Source organism: Diospyros lotus, chromosome 13 (assembly GCF_014633365.1).
Source record: "Diospyros lotus cultivar Yz01 chromosome 13, ASM1463336v1, whole genome shotgun sequence".
Taxonomy (NCBI): Eukaryota; Viridiplantae; Streptophyta; class Magnoliopsida; order Ericales; family Ebenaceae; genus Diospyros; species Diospyros lotus.
Window position 1 is genome coordinate 29,759,126 of NC_068350.1, and position 18,674 is coordinate 29,777,799.

The 18,674-nt window shown below is 39.0% G+C and overlaps 1 protein-coding gene across 2 annotated transcripts in view; it reads left to right on the top strand.

Moving 5' to 3' along the window:
- Positions 1 to 398: 398 nt before the first annotated feature.
- LOC127788329 (protein FATTY ACID EXPORT 3, chloroplastic) overlaps positions 399 to 18,674 on the top strand; it is a 28,909-nt gene continuing 10,633 nt past the window's right edge. The window contains exons 1-3 of one of the 2 annotated variants that reach the window (XM_052316471.1): positions 399 to 848; positions 2,361 to 2,754; positions 2,932 to 3,099. In XM_052316471.1, the coding sequence (XP_052172431.1) occupies positions 582 to 848; positions 2,361 to 2,754; positions 2,932 to 3,099 (829 nt within the window). In that variant the 5' untranslated portion in view covers positions 399 to 581. The remainder of the gene's footprint in view (positions 849 to 2,360; positions 2,755 to 2,931; positions 3,100 to 18,674) is intronic. The other variant, XM_052316472.1, reaches the window with a different exon arrangement.

Below are 18,674 nucleotides of genomic sequence, written 5' to 3' on the forward strand. Positions count from 1 at the left end.
ATTATTATATTTATATATTTTAATAATTGATATTATTAATTTATTATATATCCAAGATAATAGGTTAATATACTGTCTAATACCATTATGGTACGATAAGACAACAAGAAGCAATCCAAATCCAACACCTTGAATGTCACAAAACAATTGAGAGCAGCAAAGAATCAACAAATCCGACACCTTGCATGTTACGAAACAATTGAGAGCAGCATCGGTTCTTTGCTTGGCGGTGGCGTAGGGGCAGAGGAACAGGAACCAAGCGGCACCGCAGTACACGGTGGGCCTCCGTGGTACCATATAATAACTCCACCAACAGATCCAGTGGGCCCTTAGGGACACGTGGCTGATTACGTGGCGAGAGACCAATACCTTTGCGTCTCTTTCTTATTCTTCTTAGTATTTTTGAAGTCACCATATTTTCTCGCAAACGGAGACTCTTGTCTCTCTCTTTCTCTCTTCGGTTGCCTCCTCCTCGTCCTCATCCTCGTGTGCTCCGCCTCCACTTCCCTTTCTTCTTGATCTCTTGATCTCTCTCTCTCTCTCTCTATCTTCTGTCTTTTGTAAGAAGGTCTCTCTCAACGATGAGTATTACGGTGGACCCCTTCGCTCTCCCAAATCCTAGCCCTAACCCTAGCTCCACCGCTTTGCTCTCCAGGAGAGCTTCGACGGCGTTGTTTTCGTCTCCGGCGTCTCTCCGCTTCGAACCTCTCCTCCTCCGACCGCCTTCCAGAGCCTCTATGGCGGCCCGCCCCCTCTATCCCCGGGGGCTCGGCTTATTCCCTCTTCTGCACCGCCGTGGCTCCGGAGACCGCTTGGTCTTTGCTTTCTCTGCTTCTCACGAGGAATCGGTAATTCTGGAGAAGAAATTTTCTCGAATACTCAATTCTTGACGCTTTAGATTGAATATTTTTTTCCCTTTTTGAGAAAATGACATTGCACAGAGAGAGGATCCAGTGGTATAAATGAGCTGACATTCTTACATTTTAAGCTAATTGTTGAATCGCATGTTGTTTGTGTCTTTACTGAGAGGGACTAGTAAAAGTAGGAATGTCTTAGGACTTGGGATTGAGGAATGACGTTTTCTGAAATTCCTATTCGTTCCTGGTTGGTTCTGGGAAAATAGCATTTGACCCACGAAAGAATGCCTCAGACCCACGAAAGAATGCCTCAGAAATTGAGACTTTGCCTCGTGTAACAGCCATGCTTTTTCTGGGCAAAATATCGAGAATGCATTACCATTTGGTAGAGAAAGTGCTGCCTTTTAGCACTTAACAATCTAAAACTCGACCGTTACTTAATTCATACACCACTAGTAGTGTTTTAACACCTGGTATTTCTGGCCTCTGACCAGAACGGTTTGTTGACTATGAGTAAATCTTGTCTATTATTAACCTTCCAAAACTAAACCATACGTTAGGAAAAACTTATTGTCAATCCCACATCTTAAAGTCTTATCTTTCTCTTTGTATATTCTAATTGTTGCTAAACTTTTATCTTTAGCTGGAAACATTTCTTAATTCCAAATTGCTTTAACTTGCCTGTTTCATTATGAAGGCCATTTTTAATATGATTAGTATTAAAATGTGTTGTAACTTTGTAGCTCATCAGTGTCATGACAATGTCTGACTCAATTATGTACAACCTGTAAGTAGAGAAAAAGACAAGATTTGTGACCGTTATTTTTTGTTTTCCCATCAACCATCTATTTACAAGTTTATAACATGTGTATTAGCGTGCTTTGTCATTTGATAGCTTATATAATGTTATGGAAGATGGCAGGTTGGTTCTTTAGTTAGCACATTGTTATTTTTTTTTCTTGTTATTAATTTGTTATAACATATTTCAAGATCATGATGGTCATTCTTTTTGTTTACAGGTTGGTCCTTTAGTTAGCACATGACTAATTATGGTAGAGAGTTTCTTTGGTGACTGTAATAATATCAATTTTCTGTTCAAGCATCTTTTTATCTTTTCTAAATGAAAAATATTACTGCATTGAATCCTTCATTTTCAGTCAATATTTTGTCTCCTATATCAAATGATGAATTTCAATTTCTTCATTTAGTCCCATGAGATCATAAGGCAGAAATACAATTTCAACCCCTTTGGGAGTGGATTAAGAACAAGGGTGTGTAAAGTTAGATGCCTTTGTTGAATATAATTTGAAGTAAAGCGTATTCTTGTTTGCTGGTTAATTAACTCCATAATGACCGTAACTTATTATTCATCTTCTTTTGTTACGTCTTTGACATCAACCACTCATTGCATGTTTTCATGGAGACATTGATTTTCTTTGCCTTGGTTTGATTTATTCAGAAGTACATCTGTATTTGATGGTTTTTTATATGTTTGATTATTAGAAGTCTTCAGATATTGAAGTGGAGGAGGTGAAGAACGATCTTAAATTGGGAGCTGAAGAATCGCAAGAAGCATGGAAACAGGCACTAGCCTCTTTCAAAGAACAAGCATTAAAGATGAAAAGCGTGTCACAAGAAGCCTATGAATTGTACTCCAAGAAAGCTATGGTTATTTTAAAAGAAAATTCAGAGCAGTTGAAAATTCAAGCAGAGAAGGCAAGGTATGATCTAAGTGTGATTGCAAAAGAAATCAGTGAAGAGAGTAAAGAATATCTATCCACAGCAGCAGAGAGCTCTCCAGAACCAGTGAAGGATATCATTGAAACATTTGCTTCCTCTACTGATGATGTCAAGGAAATTTCTGAAGTGCGTGACTTTTACCTTGGGATACCATATGGTATGTAAAGTGTATAACCATGAACATATGTGATAAGAATATCCTGAAATTCTTGCTCTTCCAGGATTTGATTTGAATGCCTCATGCTTGAATGCTATTTCTTGTCTTATGTGTGTATAAGCAGATGTTGATTTATTGAGCTTCCAATTAAAATATTGTATTGGTTATGCCTTGCAGGTATTCTTCTTTCCTTTGGTGGCTTTCTTTCCTTCATGCTAACTGGAAGTGTTTCTGCCATTAGGTTTGGTGTTATCCTTGGTGGAACTCTTTTGGCCTTAAGTATCTCAAGTCTAAGATCTTGGAAAAAAGGAGAGTCATTTCATCTAGCCTTGAAAGGGCAAGCAGGTACTGTTCATTGAGGATTCATATATTAAGGAAGCCATATTACGTGGTAAAATTTAATCCATTATGGATTGATCATTTAGTTAAATAGGTCCCAAATGATTTTTAGCTTACAAAGGTTATATTTGTCTCCCTTGCATTAAATTTATCTAAGGTCATATCTATACTAAAAACCAAGGCAATGGTGCGTTTTGTTTTATACATATGTTATGATTATTATCATTTTGGCATGGCCAATTATGATCTCTTCTAGACTTCATCAATTGAACTTTTTAAAAAACCATTAGGGCATGACATGAAATGATTGACTGTGTACAAGGTCACATCTTCAAATTGCTTTTCCAACTCCATCTCAACATCTTTTCTTTATCCCATCTTTTCTTTATCCCTTTGATACTTTCTCTCTAGGGATTTGATTGTATCTATATATCCTATTTTTGGGTGGGGTTGGGTTAGTTACAATTACTAATTCTAAAATAAGCTGAATTCTTGAAAGCTTACTTGAGAATTTATTGAATTCGAGTAGAGATATTTATGCAAGGAAAAATATCTACTCTTATCTCCTAGAAAACAGGAATAAATTCAAATTTATATAACAATAACTAGTATTTAAAACATGCTGGCCTTTATCTTCTGATTTTAAGTTTGAATCTCCCCCTTGAATCTTGGTGCTTTATCCTATCTTCCAGACTTTCTTATCTTTTAAATCTGTATCTTATCCAATCATCTTATCTTTTATTTTTAAACTTGAACACCCAATCTCGTCCAACACTCCCCCTCAAGCTAGAGAATAGATACTAGTCATTCCTAACTTGCCAATTAGCAATTCGAAACCTGGTCTTGCCATGGCTTTTGCAAACACATCAGCCACTTGACCTGTTGTAGGAATATAGGATAAATTAATTCCTCCTTCCTCAATTTCCCTCTTTATAAAGTTCCGGTCTATTCACATGCTTCATGCGATCATGCTAAATTGGATTTTTAACAATACTAATCGTTGATTTACTATCACTGTACACATTTGTTTGCTATAAAAAAGGAATATGTAAGTCTTCCATTAGCCTTTTTAACCAAATTACTTCACAAATCCCTTGAGCTATAGCTCAAAATTCTGCCTCAGTACTGCTGCGGGCAACAACCAATTGTTTCTTACTTCTCCATGTCACCACATTTTCCCATACTTTGGTACAATAACCTGAAGTTGACCGGCCATCTTCAATAGACCCTGCCCATTCCGCATTAACAAAGCCCTCAATTCCCCTCTCATATGTTTTATGAAATAGTAATCCTTTTCCCATAGTTATCAAAGGCGCGCCTAGGCGCGAGGCGCCTTAAGGCACCAGTTTGGCGCCTCGCCTGGGCCGAGGTGAGGCGGTTTTGGTAAGGCCCTCGCCTTGCGCGCCTAGGCGCTGGGGCGTGAGGCGCGCCTCATGAAACTGAGGTCTTTTACTAAATCTTGCAGCCCAATTGCGCTTGCCTCTCCTCCCGACTGCATCCAGCTGCGCTTGCCTCTCCTCTCCAGCTCGCTGCTCGCTCCTCACTCCTCCCGACTATAGCATCTGCCGCACTTGCATCTCCTCTCCAACTCGCTGCTCGCTCGCCCGATCTTCCGCTTCCTCTCTAGCCCCAGCCGCGCCTGCCTCCTCTCTTCCTCTTCTCTCCAACTCGCCCTCGCCCGATCTTCTTCTTCCTCTCCTCTCCAGCTGCGACCCTTCCTCTCTTCCTCTCCAGCTCGCTGCTCGCTCGCCCGATCTTCCTCTTCCTCTCTAGCCCCAGCCGCGCCTGCCTCCTCTCTTCCTCTTCTCTCCAGCTCGCCCTCGCCCGATCTTCTTCTTCCTCTCCTCTCCAGCTGCGACCCCCTCCTCTCTTCCTCTCCAGCTCGCCCGATCTTCCTCTTCCTCTCTAGCCCCAGCCACACCTGCCTCCTCTCTTCCTCTCCTCTCCAGCTCGCTGCTTGCTCGATCTTCCTCTTCCTCTCTAGCCCCAGCCGCGCCTGCCTCCTCTCCAGCTTCCTCTCCTCTCCAGTCGCAACCCCTTGATCTTCCTCTTCCTTTCCTCTCCACTCTCCAACAGTGCCTGCCTCCTCTCTAGTCTCCAGCCGCGCCCTCTTCTTCTATTCTCCTCTGCCGAGTCTGCCCACGGTCTTCTCCTCTCTTCCTCGCCTCTCTTCTCATCTGCTCTTAAGCTCTTCAAATTGAAGCTGCTAAGGACCTAAGGCTGCCCACATCTTCTCCTATATTCATAATTTCATATTGTAAGTTCTATACTTGTATTTTATTTGTTTATTTCTTGCATTTTTGCCTAATTTATTTTGCTGGTAGCTGGTTGCTGAAATTTGCTTTAAGTCTTTATAGTTTATTTCTATCATTAGGAGAATTTTGTGAAAATTGGAACTGTGTTGCAACAGCCCAATAAATGTCGTCAAGCACTTCCAAAACAGGACCCGGCATGGAATTATTTTGAAGCTGATCCTAATGATAGAAATACCACCACATGTTAGAAATACCACCACATGTAAATTTTGTCATAAAGTAAATTGTGGACTTGTAGTGTTTATGTGTTTGTTTAGAACTTTGCATTATAATTGATACTTGGTAAAGTTTGAGACTTTAAGTTTGAACTTTGATGATGTTTCTAGTTTAGAATTTGCATGATGAATGAATTAACTTTGATGTTGTTAGTTTATAGAATTTGAAGATAATGAATCATGAATGATATGAATGCATTATTATTGATAATTTGATAGTTGTTTATGATTTTACAAGATTTTGAGTTTTTTTCCTAAAAAGTGCGCCTCGCTTCGCAAAGGCGCGCCTCGCTCCTTTCAGAACTATGCCTTTTCCAGGTGTCCCTTTTAGATAACTTAAGACATGAAAAATAGCATTCATATGTCTTTGAGTGAGAGAATGCATATATTGACTTATTGCACACTGCATAGGCTATATTTGGCCTTGTAAGGGACAAGTAGATTAATTTTCCGACCAAATGTTGGTATATTTCCTTTTCTACTGGGGCATCATCATTGATTTCTCTAGATTTCTATCTCTTTTCTAGGGGTGTTCCAGCAGGTCTACACCGTAGCATTCCAGTTTCTTTTAATAAATCAAGTGTATATGTTGGACAAAATAAGGAAGATTCGAAAGTTAAATCAAGAAGATTCAAAAGTTAAAATAAAGGAATTGTCCTAGTAGTTTATTGTTGTATTTCAAGTTTAATTTATTCCTAGTCTTTAGGAGATAAAGTATTCCAAATCTTATCCTAAAATATAAGAGATAAGATAAGGGACTCGTGTATATATGCAGCTGTATTTTCCATGGATTAATCAATCAAACATTTTAGTTTCTGCTTGTTTCATGGTATCAGAGCTTAGGCTCGATAGAAAAATTCTGAAGCTTTCGCTGTTCTTCTCCTTCCTTAAAAAATCATGGCCTTCGATCGCCAAAACCCTACCCTAATTGAAGTTTCTGCCACAAGCTCTCCAAATCCTCTTCCTTCTTCGGTTCTAGCCCTTTCTTCCTAGAATCTATCAGCCAATCCAATTGATAATCATCCCTTTCAAATTACTCATCACAAGTTGAATGGTAGTAATTTTAGGGAGTGGTTTCAATCCGTGTTATTGGTGATCAAAGGGAAAGGCAAATCCGACTACCTCACAGGGGATATTCTTGCTCCTTCGACTGATTCAGCCACCTATGGCACTTGGAAAGCAGAAAACTCAACCATAATGATATAGATGATTAATTCAATGGAGCCTAGACTTGGGAAGACTTATCTATTTCACAAAACTGACAAGGAGATTTGGGATTCGATCCAGGAGATGTATTCTGACCTAGAGAACTCCTCTCAAAGTTTTGAAATAAGATCAGCCATTAGAACTACAAGGCAAGGTAATATGAGCGTGACTGATTATTTTAATGTATTGGTTGAGTTATGGCATGAAATGGATTTATTTCACGCTATAGATTGGGAATGTAAGGCTGATAGCAACAGGTATTATAAGATGATTGAAAAGGACAGAATATTTGATTTTCTTCATGGATTAAATTCTGATTTGGATGAAGTAAGAGGTCGGATTTTAGGGACAAAACCTCTACCATCTCTTAGGGAAGTTTTTGCCAAGGTAAGAAGGGAAGAGAGTCGAAGGAAGGTAATGCTGCATCAACCTAATGATCTAAGTATTACTAACCAGAATTCTTTTGCTTTAGCAACTGTTAGACAGGGAGAAAATTCCTTAAAAGGATCAGGGAAGGAAAAACCATGGTGTGATCACTGTAAAAAGCCATATCATACCAAAGATACCTGTTGGAAGATACATGACAAACCTGCCAAGTGGAAGTCGAGAAACAAACGAGAAAATTTTCGATCAGCCTATGTTGCCAAGGCACCTAGTGAAGAAGGAAATAAGACAGATTTAAATTTGTCAAAGGAACAAATTTAGACTCTTTATCGGCTGCTAGATCAAAGTATCAGTGATGATAATTCCTCTGCACATTAGCCCACTGCATCCATGGCCTTGCAAGGTAATCCCTATCTTTCTTTGACGCCACGAAGACTTCCTAAGGACACTTGGATAATAGATACAAGGGCATCCGATCATATGTCATGTTCTACAAGGTATATGAACGAATATATTCCCTGTATAAATTCAGTTGATATTTCAATGGCTGATGGTACAGTATCCCCTGTTGTGGGTCATGGGAATGTTTGTATCTTGAATCTGAAACTAAAATCAGTGTTATATGTGCCTGGGTTAAATTATAATCTCTTATCAATGAGTAGGATTATTGAAGATATGAACTGTAGAGTGATATTTCTTCCATCTTGCTGTATATTTCAAGACCAAGCATCGGGGAGGATGATTGGCAGTGCTGAAGCAAAAGATGGACTCTACTGGTTGACAAAGAATACTACAAACTCATTTCCTTTCAATAAAACAGTCCTAACTGTTACCACAAAGGCTAAAGTTATGTTATGGCACAAACGGTTAGGACACCTTAGCTTTTCGTATCTTAGATCTTTGTATCATCAGTTTTTTATCAATAAAGATCAGTGTTTTTCTTGTGAACAATGCACTCTTGCAAAACAATCAAGAGCCCATCATTCCACTCAATCTTATAAGCTTTCCACACCATTTCACTTAATCCATAGTGACATTTGGGGACCTTCAAAATATCCTAATCTTTTAGGTTCAAGGTGGTTTATCACTTTTATTGACGACCATTCTAGGGCGTATTGGGTATATCTTATGAAAGATAAATCAGAAGCAAGTGGCATATTCAAAAGATTTCACAAATTTATTTTGAATATGTTTCAAACCTCCATCCATATTCTTCGAATTGACAATGGTCGTGAATTTTTTTCCCATGACTTGACCAACTACTTACTTGAACATAGTATTGTGCATCAAAGTTCTTGCCCTTACACACAACAAAATGGTGTGGCCAAACGGAAAAATCGACATCTTTTAGAAGTGGCAAGAGCTATGATGTTCACTGCTCATGTGCCTCATTCATATTGGGGAGAGGCCATTCTTACGGTTGCATATTTGATAAACTGTCTCCCTTCCAAAACACTCAAATTCCAAACCCCTCTTGAAACCCTTTGTGGCTCTCATCCAAATGCATCTTTCTTTCCTTCCCTTGAGCCTAGAGTTTTCGGGTGTGTTGTGTATGTTCACAACCACAATGTGTCTTGAACAAAGTTAGATCCAAAAGCCCTCAAGTGTATTTTTATTAGCTACCCTCCTTCACAAAAGGGATATAAATGTTATTGTCCAATCAGTAAACAAATCTATATTTCCTTCAATGTTACCTTTTATGAGGATCTTTCCTATTATCCAAATCCTGATTCTCCAACCAATCTCACCGATTCTCTTTTACTTCCTACACCAACACCATTTCTTCTACCTCTACCAGCATCTTCTCAAGGGGGAGAATTAATTCCTGATAATATGCTCGCAGATTTTGAGCCTTCTATTCCACAACCAAGCCCAAAAAATGTGCAGCCTATGTCCACTCAATCTCCAGCAAAAAAACCTGTCAGTCCTCCCTGGTTTGTGTATTCTCGAAGACCTAAAGGTCCATTTGAAGCGCAACAGGGTCAATCATCTTCTCTTGATGATGGTCTATCAGAGGACAATAAAGAAGATGAGACTACATTAATGGAAGAAATCGAGGATCAACCAAAAATTAACAGCAGTGATATTTCAGATGATGGGCTAGACTGGGCAGTTCCCATAGCTCTCCGAAAGGGTGTAAGATCATGTGTTAAATATCCAAAGTTTCCTCTGTCCAATTACTTAACCTATGCAAAATTGTCTCCTCAACTTAAAGCATTTATTGCAAGACTTGATAGTGCTGAAATCCCTAAAAATATTCAATGAGCTATGGAAGATTCAAATTGGAAGGCAGCTCTTATGGAGGAAATGAAGGCCTGAATTGCAAACTATATTTGGGATCTTGTTGAATTACCTCCAGATAAGAGGGTTGAATTGCAAACTATATTTGGGATCTTGTTGAATTACCTCCAGATAAGAGGGTTGTGGGATGCAAATGGGTGTTTACCATCAAGCATAAGGCAGATGGTAGTATTGAGAGGGATAAGGCTAGGTTGGTGGCTCAAGGGTTTACACAAACCCATGGGATCGACTATGAAGAGACCTTTGCCCCGGTTGCTAAACTCAACGCTATTCGGGTAATACTCTCAATTGCTGTTAATTTGGATTGGCCTTTGTATCAGTTTGACATAAAAAAATGCATTTCTTAATGGAGACTTAGATGATGAGATCTACATGAAATGGATTGAAGATGGAGACTTGTATCAATTCCACTAGGCTTTGAAGATGAAATGGGCTACGGAAGGAAGGTTTGTAAATTGAAGAAATCATTATATGGGTTGAAGTAGTCACCTAGAGCATGGTTCAAGAAATTCAGTCTTACCTTAATCCAGCTTGGGTATAAACAAGGACAGACTGATCATACTTTGTTTGTCAAAGTCACCGAAAGTGGAAGAAAATCTATACTAATTGTCTATGTTGATGATATTATTGTAACAGGTGATGATGAGGAAAATATCAGAATACTAAAGAAGCAATTGAGATCCGAGTTTGAAGTGAAAGACCTTGGCTTTATGAGGTACTTCTTAGGAATGGAGGTAGCTAGAAGTAAGGAAGGTTTGTTTATTTCTCAAAGGAAATATACCATGGATTTACTCAAAGATACAGGGATGTTAACTTGTACACCAGCTGTAACTCCATTAGACAAAGGCTGGAAATTTGAGGTAACGGATGATGATATCCCAGTTGAAAGAGAGAGATACCAAAGGCTAGTAGGCAGGTTGATCTATTTGTCCCTGACCAGGCCGGACATAACATATGTAGTAAGCAAGATCGGTCAATACATGCATGCACCTACAAAGAAGCATATGAATGCTGTATTTCATGTGCTTAGATACTTGAAAGAGACACCTGGAAAAGGGTTGATGCTTAAAAAGACCAAAGAACGAGGAATTGAAGGTTTTTTTTTATGCAGATTGGGCAGGCTCTATTGAGGACAACAGGTCAACAACTGGTTATTGCACCAAAGTATGGGGAAATACTGTGACTTGGAAAAGTAAAAAACAATTAGTGGTGGCTCGTAGCAGTGCTGAGGCAGAGTTCCGAGCAATAGCACAAGGAATTTGTGAAGTAATTTGGCTGGAAAGGTTAATGAAAGACCTAAAAATACCTTTATCTCAACCTACAAAGGTATACAATGACAATAAGTCTGCTATTAGTATTGTGAAAAATCCTGTCTAACATGATCGTATGAAACATGTAAGGATAGACAGGAGTTTTATAAAGTAAGAAGTTGAAGAAGGAAGGATAATTCTATCCTATATTCCAACCACTGATCAAATTGCAGATGTGTTCACAAAAGTTATGGTAAAGCTAGGTTTTGAATCTCTAATAGCCAAGCTTGGAATGAATTATATTTATTCCTAAGCTTGAGGGGGAGTGTTGGACGAAATAAGGAAGATTCGAAAGTTAAAATAAAGGAATTATCCTAGTAGTTTATTGTTGTATTTCAAGTTTATATTTTAAGTTTGAAATTTGTATTTTAAGTTTGATTTATTCCTAGTCTTTAGGAGATAAAGTGTTCTAAATCTTATCCTAAAATATAGGAGATAAGATAAGGGACTCATGCGTTTATATGCAGTTGTATTTTCCAAGGATTAATCAATCCAGCATTTTAGTTTCTAGTTTTTTCAGTATATTTTCTTTATGAGATGAACAAACCTTCTTTACTCCAAGCCACCTCCATTCCTAGGAAATACCTCATTGTTTCTAGGTCTTTGACTTCAAATTCAGCTCTCAGTTGCTTCTTCAAGCTCTCTATTTATTGCATGTCATCTCCTGTCACTATAATATCATCCGCATAGATGATTAATATAGCACTCCTTCCATTTGTTGTGTGTTTTATGAACAACGTATGGTCTGCTTGCTCTTGTTTATACCCTAATCGATTTAGGGTCATGCTGAAATTCTTAAACCAAGCTCTTGGTGATTGTTTTAACCCATATAGAGACCTCTTAAGCTTACAAACCTTTCTAGTGTCAACTTTGTGCTCAAAACTAGGAGGAGCCCGCATATATATCTCCTCATCCAAATCTCCATTAAGAAAGAAATTTTTAATATCAAATTGAAATAAAGGCCACTCTAAATTAACAACAATAGAGTAATACCCTGATAGAATCCAATGTAGCCATAGGAGCAAATGTCTTTTCATAGTTGATCCCATAGGTTTGGGCGAACCCTTGGGCCACCAATCGAGCCTTATATCTTTCAACACTCCCATCTACATGTTGTTTTACTGTGAATACTCACTTACATTTGACTACCTTCTTATTTGACGACAATTCTACTATATCCCATGTATTATTACCAACCAGGGCTTTAGTTTCTTCCAAAACAACCACCTTCCACTTAGGATCCTTCATACCACATTGGATGGTTTTGGGAATTTCAACATTGTCAATACTTGCAACAAAAGTCCTGAACTGAGGAAATAATTGTGTATAAGTTAGATGATTAGAAATAGGGTACTTGACACATGACTTTACCCTTTTTCATAATGCTATAGGAACAGCCCAATCCAAATCATCCATCTTTGTAGTAGTGTTGTCCTCAGGTGAACCAACCTCTGGATTTGATGGCTGACTGCATTGAGGTTCTTGATGGCCTTTAGGCCATCTGGAATAAACTAGAAGAGGATTGTCAGGAGTTGGAAGGTGAGTGGCAGGGACAGGAATATCGAGCATAGAGGTATCAAGAGGGTGCATAGAGGTATCAGGAGAGGTAGGAGCTATTTGTATGTTGTCAAGAGTTGATGCTAATGCTCCCCCTTGAGAACATATTGGTAGTGTAGAATCAAGCAGAGGAAGAGAGATGAGAGGAGCCCAAGGCCACTTTGTACTGTCAGTCTCAGATGTAAAAGGATAAAATGGGCGATCCTCATAGAGCGTGACATCAGAGGACACAAAAAATTTGCTGGAGGAAGGACAATAGCACTTATATCCTTTTTGGGAAGGAGAATATTCAACAAAGATACACTTAAGTGCTTTTGGTTCAAATTTGGTCCGAGAGGGATTGGTGTTGTGAACATACACAGTGTAATCAAAAACCTTGGGAGAAAGAAAAGTACAAAGATGGACATTTGGACACAAATCCCGAAAAGTGTTGAGAGGAGTTTTAAATTGCAAGGCTTTAGAGGGAAGACGATTGTTGAGATAAGAGACTGTAAAAACAATTTCCTCATAATAGGAATGAGGAACATAGGTAGTGAACATCATGGCTCAGGCCACATCAAGCAAGTGTCTATTTTTTCTCTCAGCCATCCTATTTTATGGACATGAGCTTTAATGAAATATGTCATGTTTGGAGAGAGAGTCAGTGAAATCATGGGATAGGTATTCTTGGCCATTATCAGTTTAAAGAACATGAATATGAGTTTGAAATACATTCAAAATGAGTTTGTGAAACCTTTTGAAAGTGTTACTGGCCTTTGATTTTTCTCTCATAAGATAGACCCAACAAACTCTAGATGGTTCAATAAAGATTATGAACCATCGAGAGCTTGAGATATTGGGATGTTTAGAAGGATCCCAAATATCACTATGGATCAAGTGAAAGGGCTTAGATGGTTTATAGGGCTGTGTAGAATAATGAGAATGAGGTTGTTTTGGAAGAGTACATTGCTCACATTTAAAAGATTGTTCTTCATAAATTAAAAGGCGAGTGTAATATCCCGAGAGCCCAAGGTCAGGTCCAAGAAGGGAGTCTAGAGAAGCTAGTATATATATCAAGGATAATAAGGAATAAAACAATATCAGCTGGATATCTTTTGGGCTGAATATGGATAAAGAACTCCCGGATTGAACGTGCTTGAGCTAGGGTAGCTCAAGGATGGGTGACCCTTGGGAAGTTCGCGTAGGCCCATCAGGGTAAGTTGATCCGATCCTTCCTATCTCTCGATGCAGGATGTTACAGGTAGTATCAGAGCTGACCCTTGGAGAAGGTGGTCTAATGAGGGCGGGGAGTGGCACCGGGGCGCGAGGGCCTGAATAAGGAGCGGTTCTTGGCAAGCTTTTAGGATGGCAGCCCCCAAAGAGGAGAAGATCTGAGACCAGTTGTAAGGTCACATGACGAGGGCTTTATGTACTTAAGGGGGGGAGAATGTAATACCTCGAGAGTCCAAGGTCAGGTTCAAGAAGGGACAATAGAGAAGTTAGTACATATATCGAGGATAGTATGGAATGAAACAACACCAACTGTATACCTTTTGGGTTGAATGAGGATAAAGAACTTTCGGGTTGAACATGCTTGAGTTAGGATAGCTCAAGGATGGGTGACCCATGGGAAGTTCGCATAGGCCCATCAAAGTAAGTTGATCCGGTCTTTCCCATCGCTCGATGTGAGATGCTACAGTGGGGATACAAGGATTTTAGATATGGAAAACTAGGGTGTCCTAGGTGTTCATGCCACAATAGAACATTGGCATTAGCTGTTATAGTAAAGACAACTTTATTAGTTGAAGAACTTGGAACATCTTTTATCATATGGTAAAGGTCATCTCTAGGCTTAGCATTGCCATTCATCATTCCCGAAGCTTGGTCCTGAAATATACAGTAGGATGGGAAAAAGTCTACAATTCATATCTTTTGTAAGTTTACTAATTGATAGCAAATTGCACTGCAATCTCGGTACATGTAGAACAGATTTTAACTTTAGTTTTGATAAATGCACTATTCCAAATCCCAAGATTGGAGAGGTTGTGGCATCAGCCATAGAAATATCAATAGTTGTGTTACAAGGTGTATAATCCATCATAGAATTAGCTAAAGTTGACATATGATCTGATGCACTAGTATCCACAATCCAAACATGTTCAGGGAGTTTTCGTGAGATTAGTGAGTAATGAGGAATACCTTGTAGGGCTATTGAAGTTGTTGGCTTAGGAGGAGGAGGACTTGAGGGGTTTATACCTTGATTTAATAGCATGTACAAGGTTTGAACCTGCTTTGCTGATAGGTTTAGATTCGAACTGTTCCCAAATTCAGTGGAGACCTCGACAGTATAGGTTGATCTGGTTGTTTTTCTCTTATTTCGTGGCTTCCAGTTTGCTAGTTTGCCATAAATGCATGTTTCCCTTGTATGGTAGGGTTTGTTACGGTCGTCACAACATTGTTTGTCCTTCCCTTGATTTCTTGACAAAATATTCACTTGTTTGATAGTAGCAAGAACAGAGTTTTGATGACTTAAGATGGAGTCCGTCTTGTCACGAAAGGACTCCAAAATCCTTTTCTTCAATCTTATTTACCTCGCCAAAGGTTTCTTTGATTTATACACTAGCTTCCTTTATAGAATAGGAAGTTGCTAAAACATTTTAAGAAAGATTCTAAACCTAGATTAGGAAACCTATACAATCTTTAGGATACAATAACTTATAGAAATAAACATCAATCAATCAATCTAAATCTAAAAGATACATTCCATAAATAAATACACCAATCATATCTTGTTCCGAGAATGGGAATGAGATTAGGAATCCTTGCTGTTGACACTCCCCCTCAAGATTGGGAGTGGATATCCTAAATCCCAATCTTGCATGTCATCCTATTGAACATAGCTGCTGGAAGCCCCTTAGTTAGCATGTTTGCTAGTTGATCCCCCGAGGAGATATAGGGAGTACAAATCATTCTAGTGTCTAACTTCTCTTTTATAAAATGTCTATCCACTTCAATATGCTTTGTTCTATCATGTTGAACTGGATTATGTGCAATACCAATTGCTGACTTGTTATCGTAGTAAAGTTTCATAGGTTTTGTCCATTCAATCTTGAGATCCTCCAATAATATCTTTAACCACAACAATTCACACATACCTAGGGCCATGGATCGAAACTCATCCTCTGCACTTGACTGGGCAACTACATTCTGTTTCTTGCTTCTCCATGTTACTAGGTTACCTCATAATAAGGTACAATAACCAGATGTTGATCTTCTATCCACCATTAATCTTGCATAGTCAGCATCTATGTAGGCTTCTAGTAGCATGGCCTCACCTTTCTTGAACAAAATGCCTTTTTCAGGCGTTCCCTTCAAATAGTGTAGAATCTTACAGACAGCCTTGAGATGAGGTTCCCTCGGGTTATGCATGAATTGGCTAACAATTCCTACCGCATAGGCTATGTCTGGCCGAGTATGAGCTAAGTATATCAACTTTTCAACCAGCCTTTGGTAAACCTCTTTGTCAATCATATCATCCTCCACTGCCTCTCCTAGCTTGTGGTTCAGATCAATGGGAGTTTTCGTTGCTTTGCAACCAAGCAGCCCTGTTTCACTTAGGAGATCCACTACATATTTATGTCGAGAGATAAAAATACCTTCTTTTGAATGAGTTGCTTCTATTCCCAAAAAGTATTTTAGCCTTCCCAAGTCTTTAATCTCAAATTCTTTCATCAAACATTCTCTTATCTTATCCATTCCTTCCTTATTGTTTTTGGTGACCACTATGTCATTCACGTAAACAATCAACACTGTCACTCCCCCTGTGGCCGAGTGATGGATGAAAAGGGTGTGATCTCCTTGGCTTTGTCGGTACCCCATATTAAGCAGCACACCAGTAAACTTGCCAAACCAAGCCTTGGGTGACTGTTTCAAGCCATACAAGGCTTTCTTTAGTTTACACACTACAGTCTCCTTTGTAGTTACATAATACCCTGGTGGCACGTCCATGTATGCTTCCTCCTCGAGATTCCCATGCAAAAACGCATTCTTTACATCAAATTGATGTAAAGGCCAGTCTAGGTTAGCTACCTAGGAGAGAATCACCCTCACTGTGTTTTGCTTAGCTACTGGAGCAAAGGTGTCTAAGTAACCCACTCCATATACTTGTGTGTATCCCTTGGCCACCAATCATGCCTTGTATCGATCTAAGGACCCATCAAATTTATATTTAACAATATACACTCATTTACACCCCACGGGATGCTTTCCTTTAGGCAATGGCACCAAATCCCACGTCTAATTCTTGTTAAGGGCAGCCATCTTGGCTTCCATTTCATCCTTCCAAATTTCCAATGCTTATTCCCTATAGCTTTAGAAAAATTTTTTGGAATGGGAATGGTATGAAGGCTTGTAAGAAAGGCCTTGTGGGCAGATGAGAGCTTAAAATATGAGAGAAATAGGTGTAGGGGGGATATTTAGTACAGGTTCTAATCTCTTTCCTAAGAGCAATAGGCCAATCAAGATCACCCTTAGATGTATTTGTTGTAGGAATGGATTTAATAGATCTCATAGGATTATCAGAGGATTTTGAGGAATTAGTGATGGAATTACCTAGAGTTGGTTTTGAAAAAATGATTGAATTGTCATTCTCTCTCTCTCGTTTGTAATTAGATCAGAACCAGTAGTGGATGCGGAGGCTTGCATAGGGCTAGATTCTAGTCTCTGCCTCCTTGAATATACCTGCAATGGTTTAGGAGTATCAAGGGAGTTTTCCCTTGATGACAGAGATCAGCAAATGATTGAGGAGATGATAACATGTCTTGGGTTGAGAGAATGAGAGGATACTCCTCATTGGACAGATGTATATGTTGTCCCTAGGCAATGGATTGTTTAAAGTAGGGCTCATTCTCAACAAAGGTCACATTTGCAGACGCAAAGGACTTTTTTGTAGGAGGATTATAACACCTATACCACTTTTGAGTTGGAGAATACCCGATGAACACACATTTTAGGGCACGAGGATGTAATTTCCCTCTATTGACTATAGGAATATGGACATAGGCTGTGCACCCGAAAATCCTAGGCTGCCAATGACTAGTCACGTGAAAATCAGGAAAGTAACTAGCCAACAACTAGATTGGACTACGAAATGCTAGAGTTTTTGATGGAAGTCTGTTGATGAAAGAAGTAACTGTGCGAGCTACCTCCCCCCAATAATGTTTAGGGACATTATAATGGAAGAGAAGAGCTCTAATTATAGCCAATAGATGTCCATTTTTCCTCTTTACCACCCCATTTTGTTGAGGAGTGTAGGGGTAAGAGGATTCATGTATGACACCTTTTTTGTTAAAAGAACATTGATAGGGACTGATTAAAGAAATCTTTAGCATCATCAAACTGAAATCGTTTTATCCCTATCACAAACTTATTCTTTATCATGTTATAGAATATCGAAAAAAATTGACTCACTTCTGACTTTGTTTTCAGCAAATATAACCAAACTACCCTAGTACAATCATCTATAAATATGTCAAACCATCTTGCCCCTGAAATGTTGGGAACATTTGATGGACCCCAAATATCACTATGGATGAGAGAGAAGGGAGAATTAGATCTTTTATTTGATAAGGAGAAAGATACCTTTTTGTGTTTTGCAAACTCACACACAGCATAATGATAATCTTTAATGTCTAGATTTCTAGTTAAATCAGGAAACATCAGCTTAAGAGTATGGAAAGAGGGATGATCGAGTCTATAATGGTGCAACCATAACTAATCTAAATTGGACTAAGCTAGGCATGACACTCGAGGAAGAATCCTCTGTTTGTCCAACCACGAGACCTTCCTTACCAAGCTCCACACAATTCCAATACCCAAAACTTTTTTTGAAGCAATAGGGGATGTGAATTGGAAAGATGCCATGGAGGTTGAGATGGCAACCCTTGAGAAGAACCAAACATGGGAACTTGTGCAATTGCTTAAAGGAAAACATCTGATGGGTTGTAAGTGGGTGTATACAGTAAAATATAAATCTGATGGGTCATTGGACAGGTATAAAGTAAGATTGGTGGCTAAGGGGTATACCCAAGTATATGGGGTAGACTACTTAGATACTTTTGCACCAGTTGCAAAATTAAATGGAGATCTAGAAGAGAAAGTATACATGGAATTACCACCAGAATACAACCCCATAACATAAGAAAAAGTAGTCTGCAAGTTGAAGAAGGCACTGTATGGACTAAAATAGTCCCCCAGGGCCTGGTTTGGCTGATTTTAAGGTGTGATGATTGGTATGGGGTATAGGCAAAGTCAAG